Consider the following 25,627-nt stretch of genomic DNA (forward strand, 5'->3'; position numbering starts at 1 on the left):
GGGAGGACATGACAAAGGCTTTAATGGACATTCTTGGTATAGAAGTTCAGGTAAGCCTATCTCTTGGCTTTTAAGGTACACTGGAGAAGCAGGCAGCAATCAACAAACATGGAGCAAAATTGCTATTTTACATGATCCTAGCTAGCTGATCTGGCTAGTAGGGAAGTCTGTAGAAAATGGATAAGTATCCTTCTATCGATGACTACGGATTAGACAAAGCCTATTAAATACACTCTTTTGATATGACAGATTTGGAAAAGAAAAGATATACGTTTTGGGCACCACTAGTAAGGTGGTTAGAACAAGAGGCGTGACCGATGTAGGTTATTTAAAAGTTAGATTTCAGGGATGTGTACTATGATTACTACTACTCGCATCTTTTGTAATTTGTTACCTGGTCTTGACAGCCGTGTTATAAGAAGAATAAGCAAACCGTCCATTGGGTATGGTGGATCTTTTAAGATAAGGGCATAGACAGAGTAAGATCTTAGAAGGTTACCTAAGGCGAATGATGACCAAAAAAAAAAAAAAAAGACACCAAAATCATCAAAAATAAGTTAAGGAGAGCTGGAGATATGGATTTTTAAAGTTTCATGGCAAAAAGAAGTCAAGGACTACGGAAAAACAACAGCTCGTGCTGGACAGAGACCTAGGCAGAATTTCAGGTGACCATGATGGAACAGAGGTTGGAGAACCAAGCGGGTTGTCCCAGTTTCGCCTTCAAACTTAGTTGGCAAATTTTGGGGAAGCTTCCTCTACTTAGTCCTTCAGCCCATAGCTCCTACGGGCACTCAGGTCACCTGTTGGGCCAAGTCCTCTTTAGTCAGATGGGCCATCTTGGAGAAGGACTCCTTCTGCATTGTTTCTCTGAATCGGGTAAACAGAAGACCAAACACTTGACCATTGCAGAGGAGTTCCTGTCCGTAGGTGCTAGCAGGATTAAGGAGTCTTTGGGTCCTTGTGTGAGTGCTTTTCTTCCAGCAGGAGCTAGGAGCTTGTACTCTTCTTCCAACAGGACCTTCTTTATATGGCATCTTTTCAGGAATGTTCTCAGGAGGTGGTGTGGGGGGTGTCAGATGTTGCCCTGAGCACTATCCAGTGACTGAAGGAATTTCACATTCTGCTTCTTATCAACTCTCAAACACATTGATTTGGGCCCACGTAGACTCTAGCTGGAGACAGACTTTTTCAATGTGTTAACTTGTAAAAACTGGTGATGACTTGGAGGCTACATCAGTACTTCAAAAGCAGCATCCCATCTCAAAGTTTGTTTATGGCAGAGGGCAAAGCTGAAAACACAGCTGTTTCAGTCTACGGCCTCAATTGTATAAAATGCTGCTCATGCGTGGCGAAGGTGTATTTTGCACTCTACAGTACAGCGTATGAGAACCTAGAGTATGGAAAATGATTCATTCAATTGAGCTATGGTGATAAAACAGACCCAGGTAAAGTTGGTAATCTGTGTTGCATGCAAGTAGTCAGTGTCATTGGACAACTGGGCCTTGTAAATCCTACCCTCACCCTGATAGAAGCCATCCATGTAGGGCCTACAGAAGATGCATCATCACACTCCCAGTAACGCAACTGGCATGCTACAGACTTGGAAATGCCTCCACCCATCTCAATATGCGGTGGAATCCTGTAGACTTAGTAATGCGGGTGAAATCACTGGTAATCCTGATAGAGAGGGTACCACTGTCACAGTGAAGCCTCACGTTGGTGTGCTTGGATTTTCACCACCTTCTCACTAGTGGGCTACAGTGCACTGATGGTGGCGATGGTGGTCACCAATGACCAGCCTTTTCTGTATGAGTACCAAAGAAAATTTAATGAGGCTTTATCGGCTGGGGTTTTCACTCAGGAAATAAAAATAGAGGCATCTCAAAATGAAGCTAGTACTGCTTAGCCTGGACACATTTTTGCCTTTAGTTATTACCTAGTTTAACATATCTCATAGTCCAATGCACGTGTTCTATGCTCAAATGTAAAATGAGTACAGGTAAGGTTCTTGTTTTAGCATATTTAGTTTGTCACCTTTTTCATTTCACGCACACACACACACCCACTACTCTTTTTAGTTCACACACACACACAAAAACACACACAAACACAATCACACACACAAACACAATCACACACACAAAGGCATCAGTTACTACAAAAGAAAAAATCTGTTAGGATTTCGGTCCTGTCAACAAGATATATTTGCTCTTTTTTAACAGTAAAAATCAATCAACAATGCCGCTAGTAGAGGACTTACAATTCTGGTGGCTTTTTGTCATGGTTTCCGAATCTAGTGCATGATAGAATTCATAAGCTGAGCGGCCGAGCAGTTCTTCTGGGTGATATCCAACCAATTCAGTAATTCTTCAAAAATAAAAAGGAAAAGGAAATTAGTACTATAAGCACAAATAGTCTGCTAGAAGTAGCCAGTTTTCGATACAATCTGGGTTTGCTACAAAAATTGTATTTAGGTCCCCCAATTTAGGTGATAATGTTGTCTGCGGGTTTGTGTTTCATGCAGCGCTTTCATACAAGGGTCCTTTTAAAGCTTTGTGGAAGAACAGTATGTGCAACGCCCCTCACATGGCAAGCCACCCCAAGACTTTCAGAGCAGGAGCTGCTGTTTCCTGGAGGGGGGTTTAATAATTGTAATTTGCCTGATAGGTTGTTGAATCTCCCTCCTTTCCCCGGCTGGACTCTGGAAACACTATGTATCTGGATCTTTGCAGAGTGCTAAAATTGCCCCCTACTCAAACTGCACATGCGAGCAAAGGCTTGACTCCCACCGTAGCATCCTATTGCGTCAGTCAGTTCAGGGAAGACCATAGCTAGCTTTAATGGCTCAGTGGGGAGGGATTTATAATAATAAATAATTAATTCTATCTGTGGGCGTCAATGGAGAATTCTGCATGGGCACATCCTAGTGCATTTCTATCCACTAATAATTGTGCCAAAGATTTAAGTCAACAATTGTGACATCAACTCTGTTTAGAAAGGTCTTCTTTGCCTTTCAACTTTGTTTCATTTTGACACTGAGTAAAACCTTTAACAGCGCATTAAAGAACATACTTAGGATGTCAGAAAAGTCTAAAAGAATGTCAGTGGCAATCTGTCTGCAATTAATTGATGCACGTTTTAAATAACCGTAGTAGAACAACAAGCTGCAAAGATGGCGATATCACAACTCGAACACATTCATGAAGAGTGTGGCGGTGAACGCCTGTTGATGTTACATCTCATGATGATGCATAAATGACGGTCGAGTCCCATGAACCGAGTGGGTACCCTCTAGGCATTATTTTCATGGCCTGCTTGTATGTCATGGGCATAGTGAGGCTAGAGCAGCCAGGGGTTCTGTCTCCATTGTCTAATGGCAGATGTTTGCATTGGATATGCCCCTATGTGCCTTATCCAGAGGGCATACTCACAGTCCACGCTTCAGGTGACAGATTGTTATCCCTATTTGTTTTTATGTCCTGTTTCTGAATTTACCATGTTGCTGCACAGTGCATTGGTAATACATGCATCTTTTTAAGGGATTGGCTGACCGCAGAACTACTTTCTGACTGAATATTAAGTATAATGTTTAAAAGGACAGTGGGTCGTAGTGCTTTTGTGAAAGGCATTGCACTATTTTGGGCTAGCTAATATCAGGACTTTGTCCTGAGCTGGGTTAATGGCAAATAGTTAATTGGGTAGGACATAGCAGAAGGCACACATTATTGATCCGCTGTACCTCTGGGAGTACACTGATATGGTCAAATTCCTCTGATAGCAGAATGAGTTCATTATTTTTCACAAGCGGAATTAATAAACACAATGCATCAGTGAAAAAGTTAATCGACAAAATAATATATGCAATAAAAAAACTTAACTATAACAAAATACTGAAGAAATCCTATCACAATTCTGTAAATGCCACTTAAGGAAAAACAATCTCTATTCGAGACATTTAAAAGGCTAGTCCAATTTGAGTTGAAGGTAAATCATTAAAAACTGCTCAACAATCTCTAGTGGGTTCAATATTAAGAGAATAAAAAAACACTAAGCTTGTGGAACGGTAATCAAACAAAACCTCAAATTCTCCAGAAGTGTTCCTCATTTAGCTCGACTTTGTATGTTTCATTGATGTTTCCCCAGTCATGAAAAAATGTGTTTTCAGTTATAGATGGCCTTAACATAAGTCTCATTTATTTTTGTGCTTAGGATTTTTATTTAAATTTCTTCACCTTAGCATCATTCCATCTGCACCATGTGAGAAAGCAAGCAGATGATAATGATGCTGGTACATGAGAAATGCTCCAACTAGTTCTGTACTGAATATCTTAACTCTTAAAAGCAGTGGGTAACCCCTTAACTTTCTCCCAAATCATTTCTCATTCCCTGACCAAAATGTCATCTCTCCAGTTCCTTGACCAGCACTTTCTAGTTTTGCATTGTGTGCATGTGATTAAAATAAATAATTACGATGCATAACTCATTAAGGGGTCATGTAAAAAAGAATGTAGGCAAGACAAAATCCTCATAATGATGGGCAGCAAAAACTGCATGTATTAAAATCACAAAGCATTCGCGAGTGAGTCTGTATGACCATGCAGATCAAATTCTTTCTGTAGCTCTGAAAACTTCAGATCTTCATGTTTTTCTGTTAAGTGTTTGACAGTAATGAAGCCCTTATAATAGTGTCAGAATGGATATAAGAAATGTTTGGGATGATGATTTGACAAACATCAACGGTCAATCTTCTACCAGTAGAGTATCTCAGTCACTTGCATGAATCTCGTATTACTAACTTTACCATTAAATGACTGTCTTTCCCTGATACTCCTTGTACCTGCCAGTATCGTCTGCTTTCTGGTGAGACCAGTAACTCTTTATATTTAAAGACAACATGTTCCGACGAGGCACTGATGATGTGTTTTTGCGCCCTCGCCTTAATTTCTCTGACTCAACTGGAAACAAACTTTTTACACAACATGATTCAATCACCCTGTTAAAATATTGATGACACTTCATTATAATGCCAAGACCAATATTTAAATTCATATTAAAATCAACCTATGTTATAAACATACAGATGCCCTGTTTGAACCCTCAGCAATTCTTACGACAGAAGAGGCACGAGTCCAAGAACCTCAAAAATCTAAGGCTTCGTAATTATAACTTGATCTGACTCTACTACTGCATCAGACCACTCCCAAAGGGAACTATCCGATAATTAATTTGGATATTTAAAAGCGTGCCATGGCTATGAAAGATGTGAAGTAAATTTAAAAGAGAAAAGAACATGAACAGCAATCTAGAAAATATATTTTGATCATTTCTGAGCAGAAACACATTTACCCCAAAAGTTAAATCTCAGCTTTAAACAATTTCCTTTCCAAAGTCAGGATTGTTGACCCTATACATTTTTACTAACACTTGCACTATCCTTCCTACTTCAAGGTAAGTTTAAATTCATCACCAAGCACCTCAGACCAAAGGATTCACAGGTGACGTCACTTCCAACAGGGCTTTCTACCATCAAGTTGCTCACAGAGCAGGTTTCTTATTTCAATTCTATATTTCAGGTGTACCTTGACTGGGATGGAAATTTGTTGAGGTTCCCAGACAGGTACCTCCTATCCTGCTCTTGCAGATTGTAATTGTACAAAAGATTGTACAGAGAATCAAAATACATGATCTAGGGTGATGGAAATGTGCATATCCCTTGATTAATGCACTTGTATATGTGCCAGAAGTTCTGCTTTCAGTGCAGCTTAAAAGTATGTTTCCTTATCTGTGGAATTTCAGCAGAATATCCCAAGTGGAGGCCAATCCTTGAACCACTCAACAACCATTACCGCTGTGTAGACCACTTGCTTTTCGTGAACCCTAATAATGTGCACCAAACAATTTGGGAGGGGAAGGAATATGAAATGGTGAGGTGACAGACCATCATGTATTATGAAGCATTAGACCGGTTTTATATGGAATGTTTAAGACGTGCAAGCTGTATATATGAAGACTATTCTTTTTCTATTACTACTTGTTTGATAGTTAAACAATATGCTTGGCAGAAATGCCCTAAGAAAGAAGAACCAAGGTATATGATGCAAAAATGAGACAATGCTCCTAACTGATGAAACTCTTGGTAAACTAATCTGGGATTAAAATCTTAAAATAGCTTGAAATAATCTGTTTTAATCATTCTTAAACCTTTTTAATTACTCTGCTGATGCATTCAAAGTATTGTAACTCAATAATGCGCTTCATTAAATGCCTCCCTTAGCAATTGTATATCATTACTTAACAAAACTGGAGACAAATACTTTCCATTCAAATCTTGTGATGAACATACTTACAGGTGTCAAATTATAGGTGGAAACAAATTTATAGAGTTCAGTCTATAGCAACACCTTAAAATGACATGTCTCTGGTATTATCCTGCAACAATGTATACTCTGCAGCACTGGAAATATACAAAAAGAATAGCGAGAAGACTAATAGAGAATACATATAAAAGCAAACACCAGCAGCAACAACAGGATTAGCGATTCTTCATTCAACAGCGGGTGTGAGTGTGATTGAGTCGAAGGATGAGGGTGTTAATTAGGTAATGAGTCAATGGTGGGATGGATGAGTGAGCCCCAGTATGGATTAATGAGTAAGTGATTGTTTGTAAGTATAGGGTGAGTTCACAGATGGACACATGATTGAATAATGAAGTACACTGATTAATACTTGATTGTTTTGTGAGTACATGAATGGATTAATGAGTGAATGCATGAATATATGCAGTAATGTTACAATAGTCTTATAAGATACGTGTATGGTCGCAAACAATAATACCAGTAGTAGTAGTCCCTCGGTTTAAGCTTAGCCGAGCTGGAGGCCGCTCATTCCGAGTTCGGGCTGCGGCCCTCTGGAACTCTCTTCCTTTAAAGTGCCTGTTTTTTCCTAGTCTGTTCTCTCTTTAGTTGTGTTGTGTTGGCTACCTTGTCAAGCGCCAGGACGCTCCTTCGCTGGAGCAGCTGTGCGCTGAATAAATTTTAATAACATAACATAACAATAGTGTTATCAAAATGCAAAGTATTGCCAGTGGTGGACACCAGTCTGCCTCGAAAGCCAACAATGTACATAAATATAAACAATTACGTACATTACTCCAGCACACATTACTGCAGCAGACGCATTACAGCAAGGGGCACCATTGTTCTAAGAGTGTCTGAAACAGGTCAAGGTTGTAGTCATGATTCCAGTACACACATTACACAGAAGTGGACATTGTCATGCCAAGAAAGCATACCATATGTTAAGGATGTGCAGTTTTAGCCTATATCGCAACCTTCCACAGTGCATGTTCTGATTTGCCCTACTGCTCATTAATTGTAACTGCCTATTTAGATTTGCCCCACTGCTCAGAAATCATTAGTGCAGCTATAAATGTGTACTAATTCAATTCTTATCGCGTCACTGCACAACAACTCATTCCTCTTGAATGCTTATTCAGATTTGCACTTGCGTGTCAGTCACCATTGGAGCACTGCTTTGAAAACTTGGCACTTCTGTCTCATCACTCATGCTCAGATTTGAACCACCACTAAATAATTATTTGTGCCTGTTGAGATTTTCACCATCACTCTACTGTTCAGTACTTTACAATGAACCATTTTCTTATGTAAACGACAGTATCTATGTTGTTGACCTTAACACTGCCCTCCATCCTTCCCCAACAGTGATTTATTAATCTGCTCCTACTAATGCTACCAGTTGCTCATGATGCACTTTGAATTATTTCATTTAGCAGCAGTAACATTAAGATAGAAGGTTTTACAAGAGAAACACTGTTGATCACAGACTAGTGGGAGGTGGCTAACACCGAACAGGGATATGGTAGAGATTTTTTGTGCCCGCTGTATGGATATCACTGGTGAAGAGAAATATAAATATAAGGTGGTTAGAGTTCTCAATCAAATTAAATGTAAAGATGTGAAACATAGACACTTCCATCAGTATGACAAGGAGGGAAGCGCTCACATGTGTCTTTCACGCTGCAATCGATGTCGTTCAAACTCATTTTGTGAGTCCTGGACAGAGCCTCGTAATAGAGAGTTCCAATGAGAAGTCAAGTCAAGTCAATTAATTTATATAGCGCACTACATACCCAGAGGGTCTCAAGGCGCTTGAGGAGAAGGCTTAGATGGTACAAGGACAGGAACTTAAAGTAGGTACAGTCTTAGTTGGGAGTGACTAGACGCTTATAGTTAGATGGTCCTTGACTCAGAGTCAGTGTGTAGTGTCAAAGGATGTCAGAAAGGTAGCTGGGGGCATATGCCAACTAAAATCTTAAATACAAGTGTCAATAGTGGGTCTATGACCCTGAAGGTATGATGAGGTGGAGTACGCCTGGGAGACTGTACAAAGCTCTGGTTGTGACGTTCTGGACCTTGTTGAGTGATGCACAAAAGGAGTAATGGGTGGCCCACAAGACTTTCAATCAATCAATCAATCAATCAATCGATACATTTGTAAAGCACGCTGCTTACCGGTGAGGGTCTCAAGGTGCTGGGGGGGGGGGGGGTGCTGCTACTGCTCGAAGAGCCAGGTCTTGAGGAGTCTTCTCAAGGTTAGCAGGTCTTGGGTCTGTCGTAGGAGGATGGGGAGGGTGTTCCAAGTCTTGGCGGGAAGGTGGCAGAACGATCTGCCGCCGGAAGTCGCTCTTTGGATGCGGGGAACTGTGGCGAGGGCGAGGTTGGCGGAGCGAAGCTGGCGGGTGGGGGTGTGGAAGCTGAGTAGTCTGTTGAGGTACTCTGGTCCGGTGTTGTGGAGTGCTTTATGTGCATGGGTGAGGAGCTTGAAGGTTATCCTCTTGTTGACGGGGAGCCAGTGCAGGTCTCTCAGGTGGGGTGTGATGTGGCTGTGCAAGGGATATCGAGGATCAGACGTGCAGATGCGTTCTGAATGCGTTTCAGGAGTTTGGCCGAAGCTCCTGCATAGAGGGCGTTTCCGTAGTCCAACCTGCTGCTGACGAGGGCCTGGAGGAAAGGTTGCTTGGTCACTTGACGATTGCTTCCAATACGTTGAAGGTGATGTGAGAGCAGATCTTGAAGATGTTTAACAGTTGGTATCTTGCTGTGGAAGCAGTACCACAAGTCCTTATTAGATGTCCCTCTAAAGTAAGCAGAAGTTGTGCAGTACCTTAGGATATTACAGAAAGTCCTTCTGACACCATTAAAAAGAATCCAGTACCTCTAGTCAGAACAAAGACCACATTGCTTTTTGCTGTCACTAAAGGTCCCCCACCTCAGGTCATTGCTAAGTGCTTTTGTAGTGAGCAGAAAGAGAGTAGTACTTGAGAGCATTAATAGAGTCTAAAAGGGTAAGAGGAGATTCAAAAATTGAGAATACTTGCGTTTTTGTACATTGTTTTAGTTCAGTTATATTAATTTCTTTTAGTATAAAATTTAAAAATGCAGCATTATTTTGACAAATCATACAAGGACAGAAACAGGAATACTTTTTGGAACAATATAATAAAAGACAATATAATTACTAAACTCACCAAAGAATGCAAGAGACTGGCACTTTAATTTTAGGATCTTTTAACATGTATTAACAAAAGGTGCCTCCAGAGTGTGAAGCAGGCCGTGCTCTACACTAGTTATGAACGTGCTTATTAACAAAAGGTGTGCCCCGCAGCGTTCAGGCAATGCTCTACACTAGTGATCGAAGCGCTTATTAACAAAAGGAGCTCCCCCAGAGTGTGTAGCAGGCAGTGCTCTGCACTAATGATGGAAGCACTTATTAACAAAAGGTGTTTCCCCAGAGTGTGACGCAGGCAGTGCTCTAGACTTATTTATTTATTTATTTATTTATTTATTATATAGTTTTGTATAGCGCGAACAAGACCCGTGGGTATCAGAGCGCTTAACATGAAATATGAAAAGGAAAAGGGTTAACATATATATGAGCAGCTAACAAGCAACCGCATTGAGGTAGATGATATAAATATTCATAACACATGTTATGTTAGCGTAAGTAAATATGCTATGTTTAAATTAATAACAACGACATGTATATATAACAACTACGAGGTAGTTCGGTATAGGTTCATGAAGGATGTTGTTCTCATGTTCAGTCAAAAACACCATTGCTATTAGCCTTTAGGTTATTCTTATATCATAGGATACGTATTCCATTATACTATTGCAGAAGCCTCCCCTTATAAAGGTGTACATGTTCTGTACTAATGCAGTAGTATAGCAGAGCCAAGATCACTGATCTTCATTAAGTAATGTATCTCTTCATCAGCAGGCTCTTCACTTCTCGTTTGAATGTTACCAGATTCTGGATCTTCCTGATGTTTGGGGGGAGTGAGTTCCATATTCTGGGGGCCGCTCCTGAAAACGCTCTGTCATAGGTTTTCTTCTTACGGAAGAGGGCTGGCCGTAATAGCAGCTCCTCCGCACTCCTAGCTGGTCGGTTGCCACCGCACAGCTGAATTTTCTTTGCTAGATATCTTGGGGTGTTGTCGTGTAACGCTTTGTGTGTGATACATGCTATCTTCATTTTGATTCTTGCTTCGTATGGTAACCAGTTTAGTGCTTTCAAGTGCGGAGATATATGGTCATATTTCCTGGTTCCGGTGATGAGTCTCGCTGCAGCGTTAAGGTAAGCTTTCAATGGTGCTGTGGACATTTTTGGTAATCCAGCCAAGGTAGTGCAACCATATTCAATCCTCGAGATAACTAGGGATTGAATTGCCAATTTGAGGTCCGATTCTGTGATGTATGGTTTCAATTTTCTTAAGTAGTTCAAGTGAAATCGGGCACTTTTCGCCATTGTGTTAATGTGGGCTTTCATGTCTAGATTCTCATCTAAGGTGATTCCTAGAGATTTTGCTGAGTTGACAAGGGTTGGGGTGCAATTTAGCGCGGTCATGATTTTCATCCATTCCTTTATTTCTGTATTGCTCCTTGGTGGAGAAATTAATAGGAACTCTGTTTTATGTGCATTCAGCTTCAGGTGGTTTGCAGTTAACCATTGAAGTGCCATTTTTAGTGTCTCATTCAATAATTCCAATTCTTTTATGGATCCCACCTTCAAGTATATTTGCGTGTCGTCCGCATACATGTGATAGGATATTTGAGATTTTTTGAGAATTTCTGTGAGTGGTTCGACGTACAGGTTAAACAGATCTGGGGATAGGGTCGATCCTTGAGGGACTCCAATTGAGATAGGGCAAGGAGGTGAGATTGATTGGTTAACCAGGAAGCGCTGCGTTCTGTTCTGTAAAAAGGAATCGAACCATTTAAGCACAATTCCCGATATTCCCATCCTGTCCCGTAGTCTGGTCAGCAATGCTTCATGATTTACCGTGTCAAATGCCGATGACAGGTCTAGGAGAATCAGTAAGCATGCTTGATTTTGGTCAAGGGCCTGTAATGCGTCGTCAGTAATGTGGAGAATCGCTGTTTCCGTGCTGTGCCCTGCTCTGAATCCTGATTGGCATTCATCTAACAAGGAGAATTTGGTGATGTGTTGGCTCAGTTGTTTCTGCACACATTTCTCAGTCAACTTTGCCAGTAAAGGGATGTTGGTCACTGGGCGAAAGTTATTTGGATCTGAGGCATCCGCTGTTGGTTTTTTGATTATGGGAACAACTTGACCTGTTTTTAGGCCGTCGGGAAGGATCCCTTGTGACAGTGATGCATTTATTATTTCGGTCCATATTGGAATCAGGATGTGATTGATTTCTTTTACGCATTTTGCAGGCAGAGGGTCTTGGTAGTGGTTGTTAGGTTTAATTCCTGAGAGCGTCTTGGCAATCATGTGTTGGTCGTACAGTTCGAATTTTTCCCAGCTCGCCTTGTTTTTTGCCATAGTGCAATCCGTTGTAGATTCGGCATTGATAGTAAATCCAGGTTCGTTGGGAAGGTTCAGCGCAGAGTTTCTAAGCTCTATTTCGAGTGCTTTGGCCTTTTCGGTGAAAAATGTGGAAAATTCATCACAGCTTAGAGGTGTTTTTGAATTTTCTTGTACTGTTTTGGCTAGTTTGTTTGATTGCTCCTTTAGGATTTCAAATAGTTTTCATGGTCTGTTTTTGGCATTATCCAGTTCTGCTCTTATAAAATCCTTTTTCGATTCGATGATCTTTTTATTATATTGTTTCCTTATTTTTCTGAGAGCTTTCAGTTCAGGAGATGATGGGTGTTGCCTCCATTTTCGTTCTGCCATTCTCAGTTTGCGTCTATCTTCATTTAATGCTTCGTTAAACCATGGGTTTTTCGTCTTCTCTGAGACTCGTTTCAATTTTAATGGCATGGTGTTATTAACGATATTTTCGACAGTTGCAATGTAGTGTTCCGTCAGCTCGTTAACTTTGTCCAGGTTGTTGGGTGGCTTTAGGTCTCTTTCACAGCTTTCGACCAGAAGTTCCATATTTGCTTCTTTTGTGTCTCGAGTCCATTTTTTGGTCTTGAGAGGTTGTCTGGTCCTACCTTTTCTCGCTGTGGGTATCATGAATGTTATGGCGTGATGATCAGACCAGTCACATGGTGTTATGGAGTGGATTGTTGCACCTTTGTTTCTTGAGATAATCCAGTCTAACGTCGCTCCTTTAGAGTGTGTGGGTAGTGTGCACGCTTGAGTGAGGTTTAGTTCAGTGAGGAAACCTTTAAGCGTGTTGACCAGTTTGTCATTGCAATTCTCCCAGTGCAGGTTGAAGTCGCCTAGAAATATATTATTGGCAGCATTGTTGGAGTTGGCTGTTATGATCTCCATTAATTCTGCTATAAACTTTGCGTTATCTCCTGGTGGGTGGTAAAATGTATGCAAGTTGCAGCGTTGAATGTTATTTGATCTTATGTTAAGACCAAGATACTCACAGGATTCTAGCGGGTCGGCCTGAATTTGTTTAACCTCTATATCAGATCGATGAATACAGGCTATCCCTCCCCCTAGTTTTCCATGTCTATCCAGTCTCAAAACGTTGAATTGTGGTGGTACTAACAGATCCATGGTTGGGGATGAAGATTCCGTAAGCCAGGTTTCTGTAAGGATTGCCAGGTCGATGTCCTTGTTAAGGATGAGGTCCGCTATGTCCGATGCATGTTTGTTTGCAGATCGACAGTTGAGTAGTAGACAGGTTAGATGTTTTTCTTTTTTGCTAGCATTCTCGTTTTCGTCTTCGTTTGGTGTTAGCTGTATGTGCTGTAGGTTGTGGGGGTTGGATGTTCTATCGTTTTTTCTCGCTGTTCTGTTAACGTCAAGTGGAACTGTTTTGATTCTCTCCTCTTCCTTGTAGTCCGATAGGTCATATGTTCGGATTAAGGCCAGTGTTTCCTCTTTGGATAATGATTTGGTCCTGTCTGGTCGGTTGTCTCTCTGTTTTAACCGCATGTCCGCCTCGTTACTCTTTCTATGCGAAGAGTGTACCAGATTTTGAATATCCGTGACTTTAGCTTGAATGTTCACCGTCATCTCTTCAATTTTTTCTATCGTCTGTATGGTATTAATAGTGGCTTGAGCTAGCTTGCTCACTAGTTTCTGAAGTTTACTAACGTTCTTCATGTTCTGGTGAGATTTCTTAGGGGCGGCAAATCTGTACATCCGCTCAACTCTTCTCCTTTTTGGAATGGTTCTTATTTGCGCTGCCATTATCTTTATTTTTCCTCTATGATTGTCCGTTCCAACTCTATTAGGTTTGTCGTTGGTGCTGGATATGTTCTGAGTTGCTAGGAGCATGTTTGAGGGTGAAAGTCTACAGGTCGCTGGTGTTGTACTAGCGCGTGGTATAGGTATGATCACCTCACTTTGATTGTCGGTCCCATCTCTATTTAGTTTGTCGTTGGTGCTGGATATGTTCTGATTTGCTAGGAGCACGTTTGAGGGTGAAAGTCTACATGTCACTGGTGTTGTACTGGCGCTAGGTATAGGGAAGTTGGTGGAGTTAGATAGGTCCTGTGATGTAGGGATTTCATTTGTCGGTGGAGGAGTGTACGACGTTGTTATTGTGTTGGCGAGGGTGTGGGACGTAGGAAGGCTGATGTCTTCTGTCTCATCCCATTCCTGGATATTAGGTGGTACTACCCTCGGTGCCAGTGTGAGATCTACGTGATGAGCCACGTGGTTCGGGAGTAGGGGCGACTCTTCTCTTAGGCAATGATAATGTTCTTTGTTTGTCTGATAGGTAGACGTGTTCTCTAGTATTGGTCTTACTGGCCTTACTGGGTCAGTTAACTCTACCTGGTTAAGGTTTAGCGCATGATGGTTCCTGGTTCTATTAGCGCCTCTGGTGGTGACATCGTGAATATCTAGAGTGTCTACTGGTGGGGTTAGGAGAAATTGATTGCTCGGGTCGTCCATTGAGTCTTTTAACGATAGGAAGGTCTTGGCAAATCTCTCTAGATCTCGATTTGCTGCTTGTATCAGCACCATACCGGATTTATATATCGTGATGCTAAGTTCAGCTCTGCATCTCTCTGACGATGAGGTTGACATTTTTAGGCCATGAGGAATGTTTTTCATAGTTTTTATGGTAAGCATCCTAGTGAAGGCATTGCGCCATTTAGCTGTTCTGTAAGTATAGAATATAAGGTCATTCATTTTCGTACCATTCGTTGCGTTAAAGTATAGGTCTGCGAATATTGTGTCCGGGTTTTTCCTCAGGTAGTCGTGTTTAAACTTCTTAGCTGCATTTTTAGTTAGATTGTTGGGGTATTTTATACTCTGGACACTCAAGCCAGCATATTTAAGGTATCTTTCGCTCCGTTCTGCATTAATTATGGCGCTTATTGGTGTATTATTCTGCTTTTCTGTTAATTGCACCTCAACATATATCGATGTTCCGTAGTGAGAATATATTCTCTGCTTTCCCCTAATTGAATTATATATGTATTACCATAATTCAGGAAAATTAATTTCTAAAAAATAAAAAAGTGGAAGATCCTCCACTTTTTACTTGAAACCCTGACGGAAGGAGACGCACTGCATATTGCTGTCTGAAAAACGATTTTTGGTCAAGACAGCACCTAACGGGCACCTTGTATAACGTAATTGATATCCATACGGAGGTACCGCACTGAAATAAACCCCTGGGAAGCGAAAAGGCGCAAAAACGCCGCCGTCTCCGGTCTTCGAATCGAATTGAATCCGAAAGGATTTTTTGGGGATTGTAAAATCACTAGCAATCCTATGTTTCACCATCATTAATTGTAAAACGCTGGGAGCGGTAAAATCGAAAAACGCCCTTAAAGACCGCGGCTCCTCACAGATCCCGGGTTTTCATCACGCACCATTTGGTTTGGGACAACTGTGTTTACTAGATGAGGAACTTACCCGCTAAAAACGATTAAGTGGACCGTTTTTCTGTCGACGGCTAAAGAAATCGACCCTTGGCCGTATTTTATGTTGAAGACTGACGAGGAGTAGACGGAGGTAGAAGTGAGAAGTACGCAGTGAATACTGCTTTCTCAGATATCACATACCACCCACATCTAATATAAAGAAGGTGCCTCACTCCCAACATCACTTTCGTGCAGTCTTCCAAAAAGGTTACGGTGGAAGGTTACTACCAACTTCTCCTTGTGGAAAAAAAGTGGCTGCACATTCTAAAGTCCTGATGAAGACAAAAGATTTGTCGAAACGCGTTGACACAGCCCAAGTCTAGCAAAATTTGGAGAAATAATTTTGAAACTAAAAGACTAATTTTTAATTGTTTTCTTTTCTGTTTTGGTTTTAACATTGTATCATGGAATTGCCATTCATAACCAATGTATCAAATTCTTGATTGTATACATCATATACACACAGTGATATTTACTAACCCTTTTTTATATTTTAAAAAAATCGAGATTAAAAATATATTTTTGATATCATAACAGTCTGTTGTACTAATTGTTTTTTTATTTTTTGTGTGTTCATCATATGTTCACAAAATGTGTTGCGAATTAGCCAGTTCCTTGTAGCTAAAGTCTGCCTGGGTGTATACTTTTTCAAAAAGCAGGCAGTGCTATACACTAATAATGGAATCGCTTATTAACAAAAGATGCGTCCCAGAGTGTATAAGCAGGCAGTGCTCTACAATAGTGATGGAAGAGCTTATTAACAAAAGGTGCGCCCTAGAGTGTATAAGCAGGCAGTGCTCTACACTAGTGATGGAAGCGCTTATTAACAAAAGGTGCGCCCCAAGAGTCTATAAGTAGGCAGTGCTCTACACTAATGATGGAATCGCTTATTAACAAAAGGTGCGCCCCAAGAGTGTATAAGCAGGCAGTGCTCTACACTAATGATGGAGGTGCTTGTTAACAAACTGTGTGCCCCCAGAGTGCATAACCAGGCAGTGCTCTACACTAGTGATGGAAGCGCTTATAAACAAAAGGTGCGCCCTCAGAGTGAATAAGCAGGCAGTGCTCTACACTAGTGATGGAAACGCTTATAAACAAAAGGTGCGCCCCCAGAGTGTGAAGCAGGCAGTGCTCTACACTAGTGATGGAAGCGCTTATAAACAAAAGGTGCGCCCTAGAGTGTATAAGCAGGCAGTGCTCCACACTAGTGATGGAAGCGCTTATTAACAAAAGGTGCGCCCCCAGAGTGTGTAAATGGACAGTGCTCTACAGTAATGATGGAAGCGCTTACTAACACAAATGTTGCGCCCCCAGAGTGCATAAGCAGACTGTGCTTTACACTAATGATGGAAGAACTTATTAACAAAAGGTGCGCCCCCAGAGTCCATAGGCACACAGTGCTCTACACTAATGATGGAAGCGCTTATTAACAAAAGGTGCGCCCCCAGAGTCCATAGGCACACAGTGCTCTACACTAATGATGGAAGCGCTTATTAACAAAAGGTGCGCCCTAGAGTGCATAAGCCGGCAGTGCTCTACACTAATGATAGAAGCGCTTATTAACAAAAGGTGCACCCAGAGTACGTAAGCAGACAGTACTCTACACTAATGATGGAAGCGCTGCAGATTAATTATTACTCTTCTGTGCGTCTCTTTACCAAAAAGAGTGCAGCACACCAGGTTGTCACTGGAGGTCCCTTCAAAGTCAGAAGTATGTGATTTAAATGGTCACACATGTACGCTTTATTTGACTAACTTGAGGCACTTAAAAATTTTTAAAGTAATACAATGATCTAAACAAATTTATTAAAAGCACTTTTAAATAAATAAAATAAATAGGAGTTTGTCAAAATGTGAATGTGTGAAACAAGATCCTTCTTGCTCTGTGGTCAGTCTTTCTACTTGTTACTGAATGTGCAAATCACCACAGAGATAAGTGGTACATAGCATCATGCTGCACCATAGTGGCATGTGATGATGCTTTGCACCACGGATAGCGGTACAAAAGGGGGTGGTGATGGACGGAGCATCTGAACCATTCAAACACTCACACCCAGTCAAAAGATCTGGGTTTAATCCATCACCGTTCTTTAGCCCACTCTGCCACCCCAGTTCAGACATGGCCATATGCAAATCAGTCTGACCCTGTGCCTCATGGGAACAGTCCAGCCCGCACTGCCAAGGGTGCCGTGTAATGGTGAGTTGGCGTTACAAAACCTTCATGATGTTCCATTTAATTTCTTCCTTTACCAGTGTAATGCAGTCCAACAAGAGATACATCTCAATAAAACATTACTAAAACAAAGGCAATGATAACAGAAAGAGGGGCTGCTTGGCTCAGCAATGATCCCATTTTTTTCAACGTTTCTTTAATTTGGGTCGTGCTGCCGCTCATTGAACATGCATCGCTGGTAACTTAACTGCATGTAAGGGACGCCATTGCAGTAGCTTTGGAAAAGGGCGCTTTAAACCACGAGTGACCCTTACTGAATACAAGCCGATTTACTGTGTTATTACACTGGCACCGTGGCCCTCTTAGATGAAGGTGAAACATATGTGAAATTAACTTCTTTTTGACCAATCACGTATAGAAAATCATTATTGCAAAATATATAGCTGCACAATACAGGTCTGAGCTGATACAACATGTGAAAGATAACCAAAACAAGGAACACCAGAAGGAGGCTGGCCAAACAAGCCAATGGCTGGAGGGAGCTGTCCCACAGCCCACTCTGTATCAATATGTATGTGCATGCATTAAAGGAGTTGTACAGTAGCCTGCCAAAGCTGTCTGCAGCTAGATTAAAACATGGATTATATTATGTATTCATTTTTCATCGTTTCTCTCGTCCTGCCATTTGGCAGTAATGTCTTAGTAGGGAGCAACAGCATGGAACCTAGCCCAATGTTTCAACACGACTAGGCGTATACTATAGAATTTCCTGTAGGTGCAATGAGTATTTGCACCAGTTTAAGCAGTTTTAGAACACTTTCTTACTGTTGAAAGTTCAGCAGATGCTTGTGTTGCCCCCTCATGTTTGCCCACCGTGCAGGCCCAAACCCAACACGGTTACAATATACGGGGGTCTTTCCTCCCTCTGTGTATCTCCATGCAAGCTGAAGCAAGCCTTTGCAGGAGAGTTTCAAGATATTACAGATGCAGGCACTCTGCCAATGTGGCAAAGGGGGTGGCTGACCAGCCAGCGCCTAGAAGTTGGTGCACAATTATTTCACCCTAAAGGCGGACCTTTTGTAAGGGGCTTTGGGGGTCCCAGGGACTCTTCAAGAGACATCTCACAGAGGGCGTGATTTCAGATTACAGTGTACTGTGTGGGGGAGGGAAGCCCTGGCCCCACCCAAAGGCAAGATGAGGAAGCCCCTCCCACCCTCCTGGGGGGCTCAGAGCCAGGGTAATGATAGAGTGCTACCTGCAGTGAAACCCAGACATGCACAGAGTGGTAGGTGAACCAATTCTTTGTGTTTCTCTGCTGCAGATTCTCCGGCTCGTCTGTCAACAGAATTTAGCAGGCGCGGTGCGTCCATTGGGGCGTAGGGGCGTAGCCCCACTAAGCCCCATGGACCCACCGCGTCGTCACTAAAAGCCAAATACAAATATTTAAAAAAATTGCGCTACCTGCCGGCCGGGAACCCGGGAGACACCCGACTTTCCCGGAGTGTGCAGGGGGGGGGGAAGATGGGCCTGCTGCAGCTGCGCAAGTGTATGTTTGGGCACAAACATGCCCGCGCATGCGCAGATCGTTATCCTGTGAATTCCCCCTTAGAGAGAGGACATGGGGACGGGCCGCAGCCCCCGGGGTTACACAGGGCGACTGGGCGAGCAATCATGGTGCCCCCCCAGCCAATCCTGGCGCTGCATACAGCGCCAGGATTGGCTGGTCAATCCATAGCCTGGGTACATAACCCCCTGTCTGGGGTGGGGGGGGGCAGAGCTCTCTCCCTCCCTCGTACTGCGGCCTCTGTTTGTATGGGGTTTGATTGAAGACTTGACCTCTGACCTGACCGGACCCAAGAATAATACAAGTCCCGAAGGAACCGCTCGGCCAGGGAGACTCGGCGTTCACACTCAGGTATGATCAGAGTGCTAGGATACGGCCTCGCCGAACCCCATCACCGCCACATAAAAAATGAATGTGATTATGTGCACTATGGTGCTCCTGCCAAGGTGAATGCCTCATTAGCTTAGAGGGACAGCCCCATGCAAATCAGGGAATGCCCTCTTATGATAGCACTGGCACAATGTGCCAGCGCTATCAGTATTACGGAAGGGGCTGCACAAGCATCTGTGGCCCCCTCTGTAGAACCACTGTGCGCCCTTTCACCCCCAGGAAACATTGTATATTATGGCTTCAGGTAATTTATGCATAGAAATTTATATATAGGTCGAGGAAAATCCACTCCACCTCCACAAATATTAATCCCATAATTTCTCATTTCTCTGCAATGCTACACTTGTCCTGTTTTAAAAAGTTCTTTCTACTGGGTTCAAACCCTTAGTCAGTATGACATATATGATAGTGAGTCTATGTTTTGTGGGTACAATGAAGGGAGCCTATTAGGAGTCTGAAAAGTCTGAGAAAATAAATGGCTTTAATCTAGAAAGGATGGATTAGTGGCATGTAGCGCATGGCAGGTCTCAATCAAAGCACGTTATTTTTGCATTCTATTGCGCACTATTCTATGTTGTGCAATGACAATGAAGTCTCCATTGTGGTCCTCATTGCACTGCTTAGAAGCAAACACACCGTCTGAGGTTCATTTCCCCAACAGAGAACGGAGCAGGCGCGGTGCGTCCATAGGGGCGTGGCTGTTTACAGTAAGGGTAAAATGAATGTGAATATATTAGATGGTGGAGTTGGGGGACCCAGCTTAAACGTGATTGGCCAGTTTCTAAGAGCCGCAGCAAAGGAAATTGAACAGGGAGAGTGGGTGCATGGATGGATGCATGCATGATGGGTGGATGGATGCATGAATGATGGATGCAGGTTGGATGGGTGGGTGGATGGATGGGTGGATGCATGAATAAATGATGTATGGATGCAGGATGGGTGGGTGGATGGATGGGTGGGTGGGTGGATGGATGGGTGGGTGGATGGGTGGGTGGATGGATGGAAGGGTGGATGCATGAATGATGTATGGATGGATGCATGGATGCATGCATGATGGGTGGATGCATGATGGATGGATGGGTGGATGCATGAATGAATGATGTATGGATGCAGGATGGGTGGATGCATGAATGATGTATGGATGGATGCAAGGTGGTTCGGGCTCGCTCGCTGCGCTCGCTCGCTGCGGTGCAATATGCAAATTAGTTTACGCCCACCACTTTCAAATATCACCAGCCGCCCCTGGAATTTAGTGCCTGTGATAAGTACGCGTTTTTTTGCAAGAGGCACTATTGCAGTCTGCAGTGGTTGCGTCCAAAGAGGGTATTCACCACGGAAAAAAGAAACCGTGAGCCAATACTGTTATTTAGTTCTATATAGTTGACGATTAAGGTGTGTTATGTGTTTGAGTTAATAATATTTAATTGATTTAAATAGGTGTTTATTAGTGTTCTTCCACAAAGGTTTTTATCACCGCTCAGTTTGCCAGCGGTTAACCTACAGTATATATATGAAGTCTGCCGCGCGGCCTGTCTGCCTCACTCGAGCCGCCCTTGACCTCCCGCCACAGCGCCTTTCTCATCCCTCCTCAACCACTGCCCTCACACTCACACTTCACCTTCTGAACTCGAGACCCGCTGCTTCCGCAAAGACATCTCGCGCTAACCTTGTCTGCGCCACTTCCTCTTCAGGAATTTACTGCATTCACCCCGGTCTACTCTGACCTCTTTGTTTACCATAACACAGCGCAAATTATCACCATGAACACTGGCACTCGCTTTCTCTATGCCCGGGCAGCAGATTCAGCATTTTGACTCATTAGTCTTTATTTGTATTTGCGCCTTTATTGTCTTCATTTATAGTTTTTAATTGTTTTATACACGTCTCATCTCTTCTGTCACTTCACGTCTGCCAAACTCATGTGGATCAATGAACATGATCATTAAAGTGGTAAATGCAAACCTTATTGTCATCAGACAGAGTGGTAACCCCTACAACTACTAAACTGAGGACAGAATGCTATGTTAAGTGGTTTTATCATTGGACAGCTTTCGAAATGTACATGGCCACTTCATATACTTTCGTGCATCACATGTGATTGCCTATGCAAATGCCATGCCCTGTGCAGGACAGACCAGTAGCAGGATCACTCATGCTACTGCTCTAGTTGAAGATATCGACAAAGGGCTCAATTTCCAAAGGAACCCTACAATGTAGAGAACACGGATATGATGTATAGCAGACACCTTCTACAAAGAGATGGAGAGCTGCACATGATGGAAGCTGCACTGTAGGAGCTGGAGACTGGCACAAAGGGGAGGGAGCTTGGAGATATAGCATCAAGGGTGAGATTTACAAAGAAGACCGGAGAGTGTTTGGTTCAGGCTTACAGGGAGGGTTGGAGAGCATGGAGAGTTAATGCCCTTGAACCAGGTTGTATTGTGCACCCTTCTCGAGGGTGCACAATTAACTCGTTCATCCGCTCGACCTTGAATTTTTTAACATTGCTTCTTTCAGGTATCTATTTAGCCTTCAAACAGATGATCTTGAAGGTACACTTATCGGGTCAACAAGAGTTAAGGAAAGGAGGGGAGAGGAGAGTGAAAATATCCTAAACTTGCCTTTTGTGTGTTTCCCTCAATGGAGTAAAGGTGTGTTTTTTAGTACACATTTTGTCACTGAACCACAAATAGAAATCTTTGTACTTTACTCTCACGCACAGTCTTCCTGGACATGGGGGGTGTATACATATGCTAGACCTTGCCACCGCCTATACAATTCTTATTACTAGACTTGCTCTGCTTTCCAGCGAGTGGATTTTAACATGTGGCTCGATTATCCTACTAACTAAATTCACTTCATGAAAATTGTAGGGTTCATGGAGTACAGTAAGTTTGTTCATGACCCACCACAGGTGTATGGAGGCAGTCCGGACTTCATCTTCATCTGGAAAGTATCATTTGAAGGAGCTACATTTTGGACACTCCCTTGTCCGACAATGATTCAGACCGACCTCGATATCCAGCACCTCAACTAGAAAGGATGAGAGATTTGAATGTAAGGACTGACCAATTCACTGAGATTCACTGTGATAAAGTTTTCTGCAGAATGGCCACCTATTCTCAGGTTCTGAACAGCAGCCCTGCTAAACTGGTTGAAGTTCTTTGCGTAGATGTCAATGACTCCACCGCAAAATTGGGAGTTCCGGTCAAGGTTCACATCAGCATAGCCTTGCGCATACACTAGAGTTCCAGATACATAGCTATCTTTTAATCATATTTAATGTGCTACATGGAGGTCTCATTGGAAGAGGTGATGTATAAACTATAGAAGCACTGCATACATCAGTCAAAATACAGTGTCAAGGGTGTGAACTGCAGGATGAGTTACGGGAATGTTTTGGATCAAGGGGATTCTTGTCAATCCTGGTAGACTGTTGTACTTCCAAATCCAGAATCCCGAAAAAAAAAAAAGTACAAAAAAGCATGAGCACAATGGAGATCTGTGGCTCTGACAAACAAAGGCACATACACAGATCCCAGCCCTACCAAATGCATGCACAGTTCATGTTTGCGGTTATACCCCTAAGAAACCTCACATACACACCCACATACCTTACACAGTCGCATACCCATTCATAGACCCATAGAACCACTCACATACCCACACATACAGCCACTCACTCACCCAAAGTCACTTACATGTCCAGTCACTCATAGTCACTTACAAAGCCAGGCCCTCCTCCATACAGCTACTAACAGCGCTACTCACTCACACACCCATTCACTCAACCACACAACTACTTACAGCCCTGATCATTAGGCCACATCTTCTGCCCTATTTGTATCAGGCCAACTGAGATAATTAATGGCTCGTTGGTTATGATTTTCTATGCAAAGCGTGGCCATTTAAAATGTCCCTTTTTCTATTCATTGCAGATGTACATATGGTGGTTATTGTGCACTGAGTGGATAGGCAGTGGGGACACGGGGCGGGGCTCGCGCTGACAGGAAGTGAGTGGGCGCCGGCCCTCCCTATTCTCGGTAAGGCCCCTTCACGTGGCTGCTCGCGTGAGTCCTGAATTAGAATGTTCCCACTCGAGTGCTTTTCAAAGCATCTACTTTCCATACATGTTGTTAGTTCAGCATACTCGAAAACAATGCAGCATTCGTACTATAAACAATATATCCTTGAGAAAAAATGATTTCCCTCAATGCCTGCATCTCAGTGTTGAGAACAGTTAAGTGCTGTTTACACAGGACATTCCTGAAGAACCCTATGTGATTGATAGGGGCTCTCAGGGCTGCAGGTTTGGTACATTGAGGATTTGGCACATGAGCCAAGGGGAAGCCCTAAGGTGAAAGTAAACAGTCTGAACTTGCAGTGTGGTCAAAATATGAAGATCACCTAAACCCTGTTTAACAAGAACTGCGTCTCTGTGTGCAAATGCATGTATATATGTCCTCTATGACACAGAAGTGTAGTGACATAAGGTGAGATACTTCAAAGTTGGTGGAGTGCAGGTAGCAGGACCGACATTTCCACAAGGCGAAAGAAGCTAGCAGCCTTAGTTTTGCACCTAGGGCCAGATGTAGGAGCCCAAATACCGGTCGGTAACGGCCGATTTCGGCCGTTACCGACCGGTATTTAGGATTTGGCATGTAGGGTGCATGTCATTTACAGAATCGGTAAATTTACCGATTCGGTAAATATACAGAATCGGTAAAATACCGAATCGTTAAATTTACCGATTCTGTAAATGAGATGTAGGTGGCACTTCAAAAAGTGCCACAGGCCCTTAAGAGTCGGTATTTTACCACCCAATTCTATTGGGTGGTAAAATACCGAATAAATACCGAATACAGGTGTGCATGCACATCTGTGCATGCACACCGGTGCAATGTGACACACAGACATGCCCTTAGGGCATGTATGTGTGCCACATGTTACACGTGCCTGTATTCGGGGTGCTAGAGGGTGTCAAAGTGACACCCCCTGCACCCTTGCAGGATTCGGTATTTACCAAATCGGTAAATACCGAATCGGTATTGCCCATTGATTCCTATGGGCTTCAAGGCCCATAGGAATCAATGGGCAATACCGAATCGGTATTTACCGATTCGGTAAATACCGAATGTTACCGATTCGGTAATTCACAAAAAAAAATTACCTACATCTCCCTCCTTCATATTTACCGATTCATAAATACCGAATCGGTAAAATTCGGTATTTATGGGTCGGTAAATAGAAGTTACCTACATCTGGCCCTTAGTGGCTACTCCAAATCAATCCAATCCAATCCATTCCATTCCAATCCAATCCAATCCAATCCAATCCATCAATCAATCATCCCAGTGGTGGAGTCTTTAGATAGAAGTCAGTCCCTTTAGCAGTGCCCCCTGTGCCAGGTGGGTGTTGGCTTCTGCCCCTGGGTCCTCCACACCTGCCTTCTATAGTCTGGCTTCTTCAAGAGACAAGGACAGATCTTTAATGGAGTTTATCCCATCAAGCAGCACTCGTTGCAGGATGCTGAACTCACCAGCACCAGAGAGAGAAATAAAGGGGTAGTCAATGCTTCCCTTGTTCAGGTGGGTGCAGATGTGAGCCACGGCACTTCTTTCTGGGGAAGGGACTCATGTCCAACACCACCTATGCATGATTTAACAACAATCCAGAGGGTAAAACACATAAAACATGCATGTAGATGTTTCATCTGTGAATGAGGAACTACGGAAAGGTACGCAGGACCTCTGCGTTGTTTAGTTTCACTTAGTAGTGCAGGTTCAGGTGTTTCGGGGAAGAGCCAGAGTCTTCTTCAGGGACATACAACGCAAATGACGTGGACAGCAGTCATAACTTTGTGAATATTCACAAACATTTGTTGTGCTTTCTTCACCGATATCTGTACTCACTGGCAAATGAATCAGTCTAAAAAGTGCAGGGCAGCGCATCATTGCACTCCATTTTTACAGGAGGAGACTTGAAAAGGAAGACATTTTGTAAAAAGATGGTTTTGAAAAAACAAAATAAAACAAAAAAAACCTTTACTTTCAAAATACATAAACCTGTGCTTGCGGACGTAGCTGAATATGTGAGGCTGGCAACAGTTGCCCACAACAGGGTCTAGCTATATTTCATGCATGCTACAGAAGGACAGCAGTGGCAATA

At 42.7% G+C, this 25,627-nt stretch overlaps 1 protein-coding gene across 2 annotated transcripts in view; it reads right to left on the minus strand.

The window, feature by feature from the left end:
• The window catches only part of EPAS1 (endothelial PAS domain protein 1), a 349,065-nt gene that overhangs the window by 55,697 nt on the left and 267,741 nt on the right, over window positions 1–25,627 (minus strand). For both annotated transcript variants that reach the window (XM_078649670.1, XM_078649671.1), the window contains exon 7: window positions 2,261–2,367. In XM_078649670.1, the coding sequence (XP_078505796.1) occupies window positions 2,261–2,367 (107 nt within the window). The remainder of the gene's footprint in view (window positions 1–2,260; window positions 2,368–25,627) is intronic.

This window comes from Lissotriton helveticus, chromosome 6 (genome assembly GCF_964261635.1).
Source record: "Lissotriton helveticus chromosome 6, aLisHel1.1, whole genome shotgun sequence".
NCBI classification, from domain to species: Eukaryota; Metazoa; Chordata; class Amphibia; order Caudata; family Salamandridae; genus Lissotriton; species Lissotriton helveticus.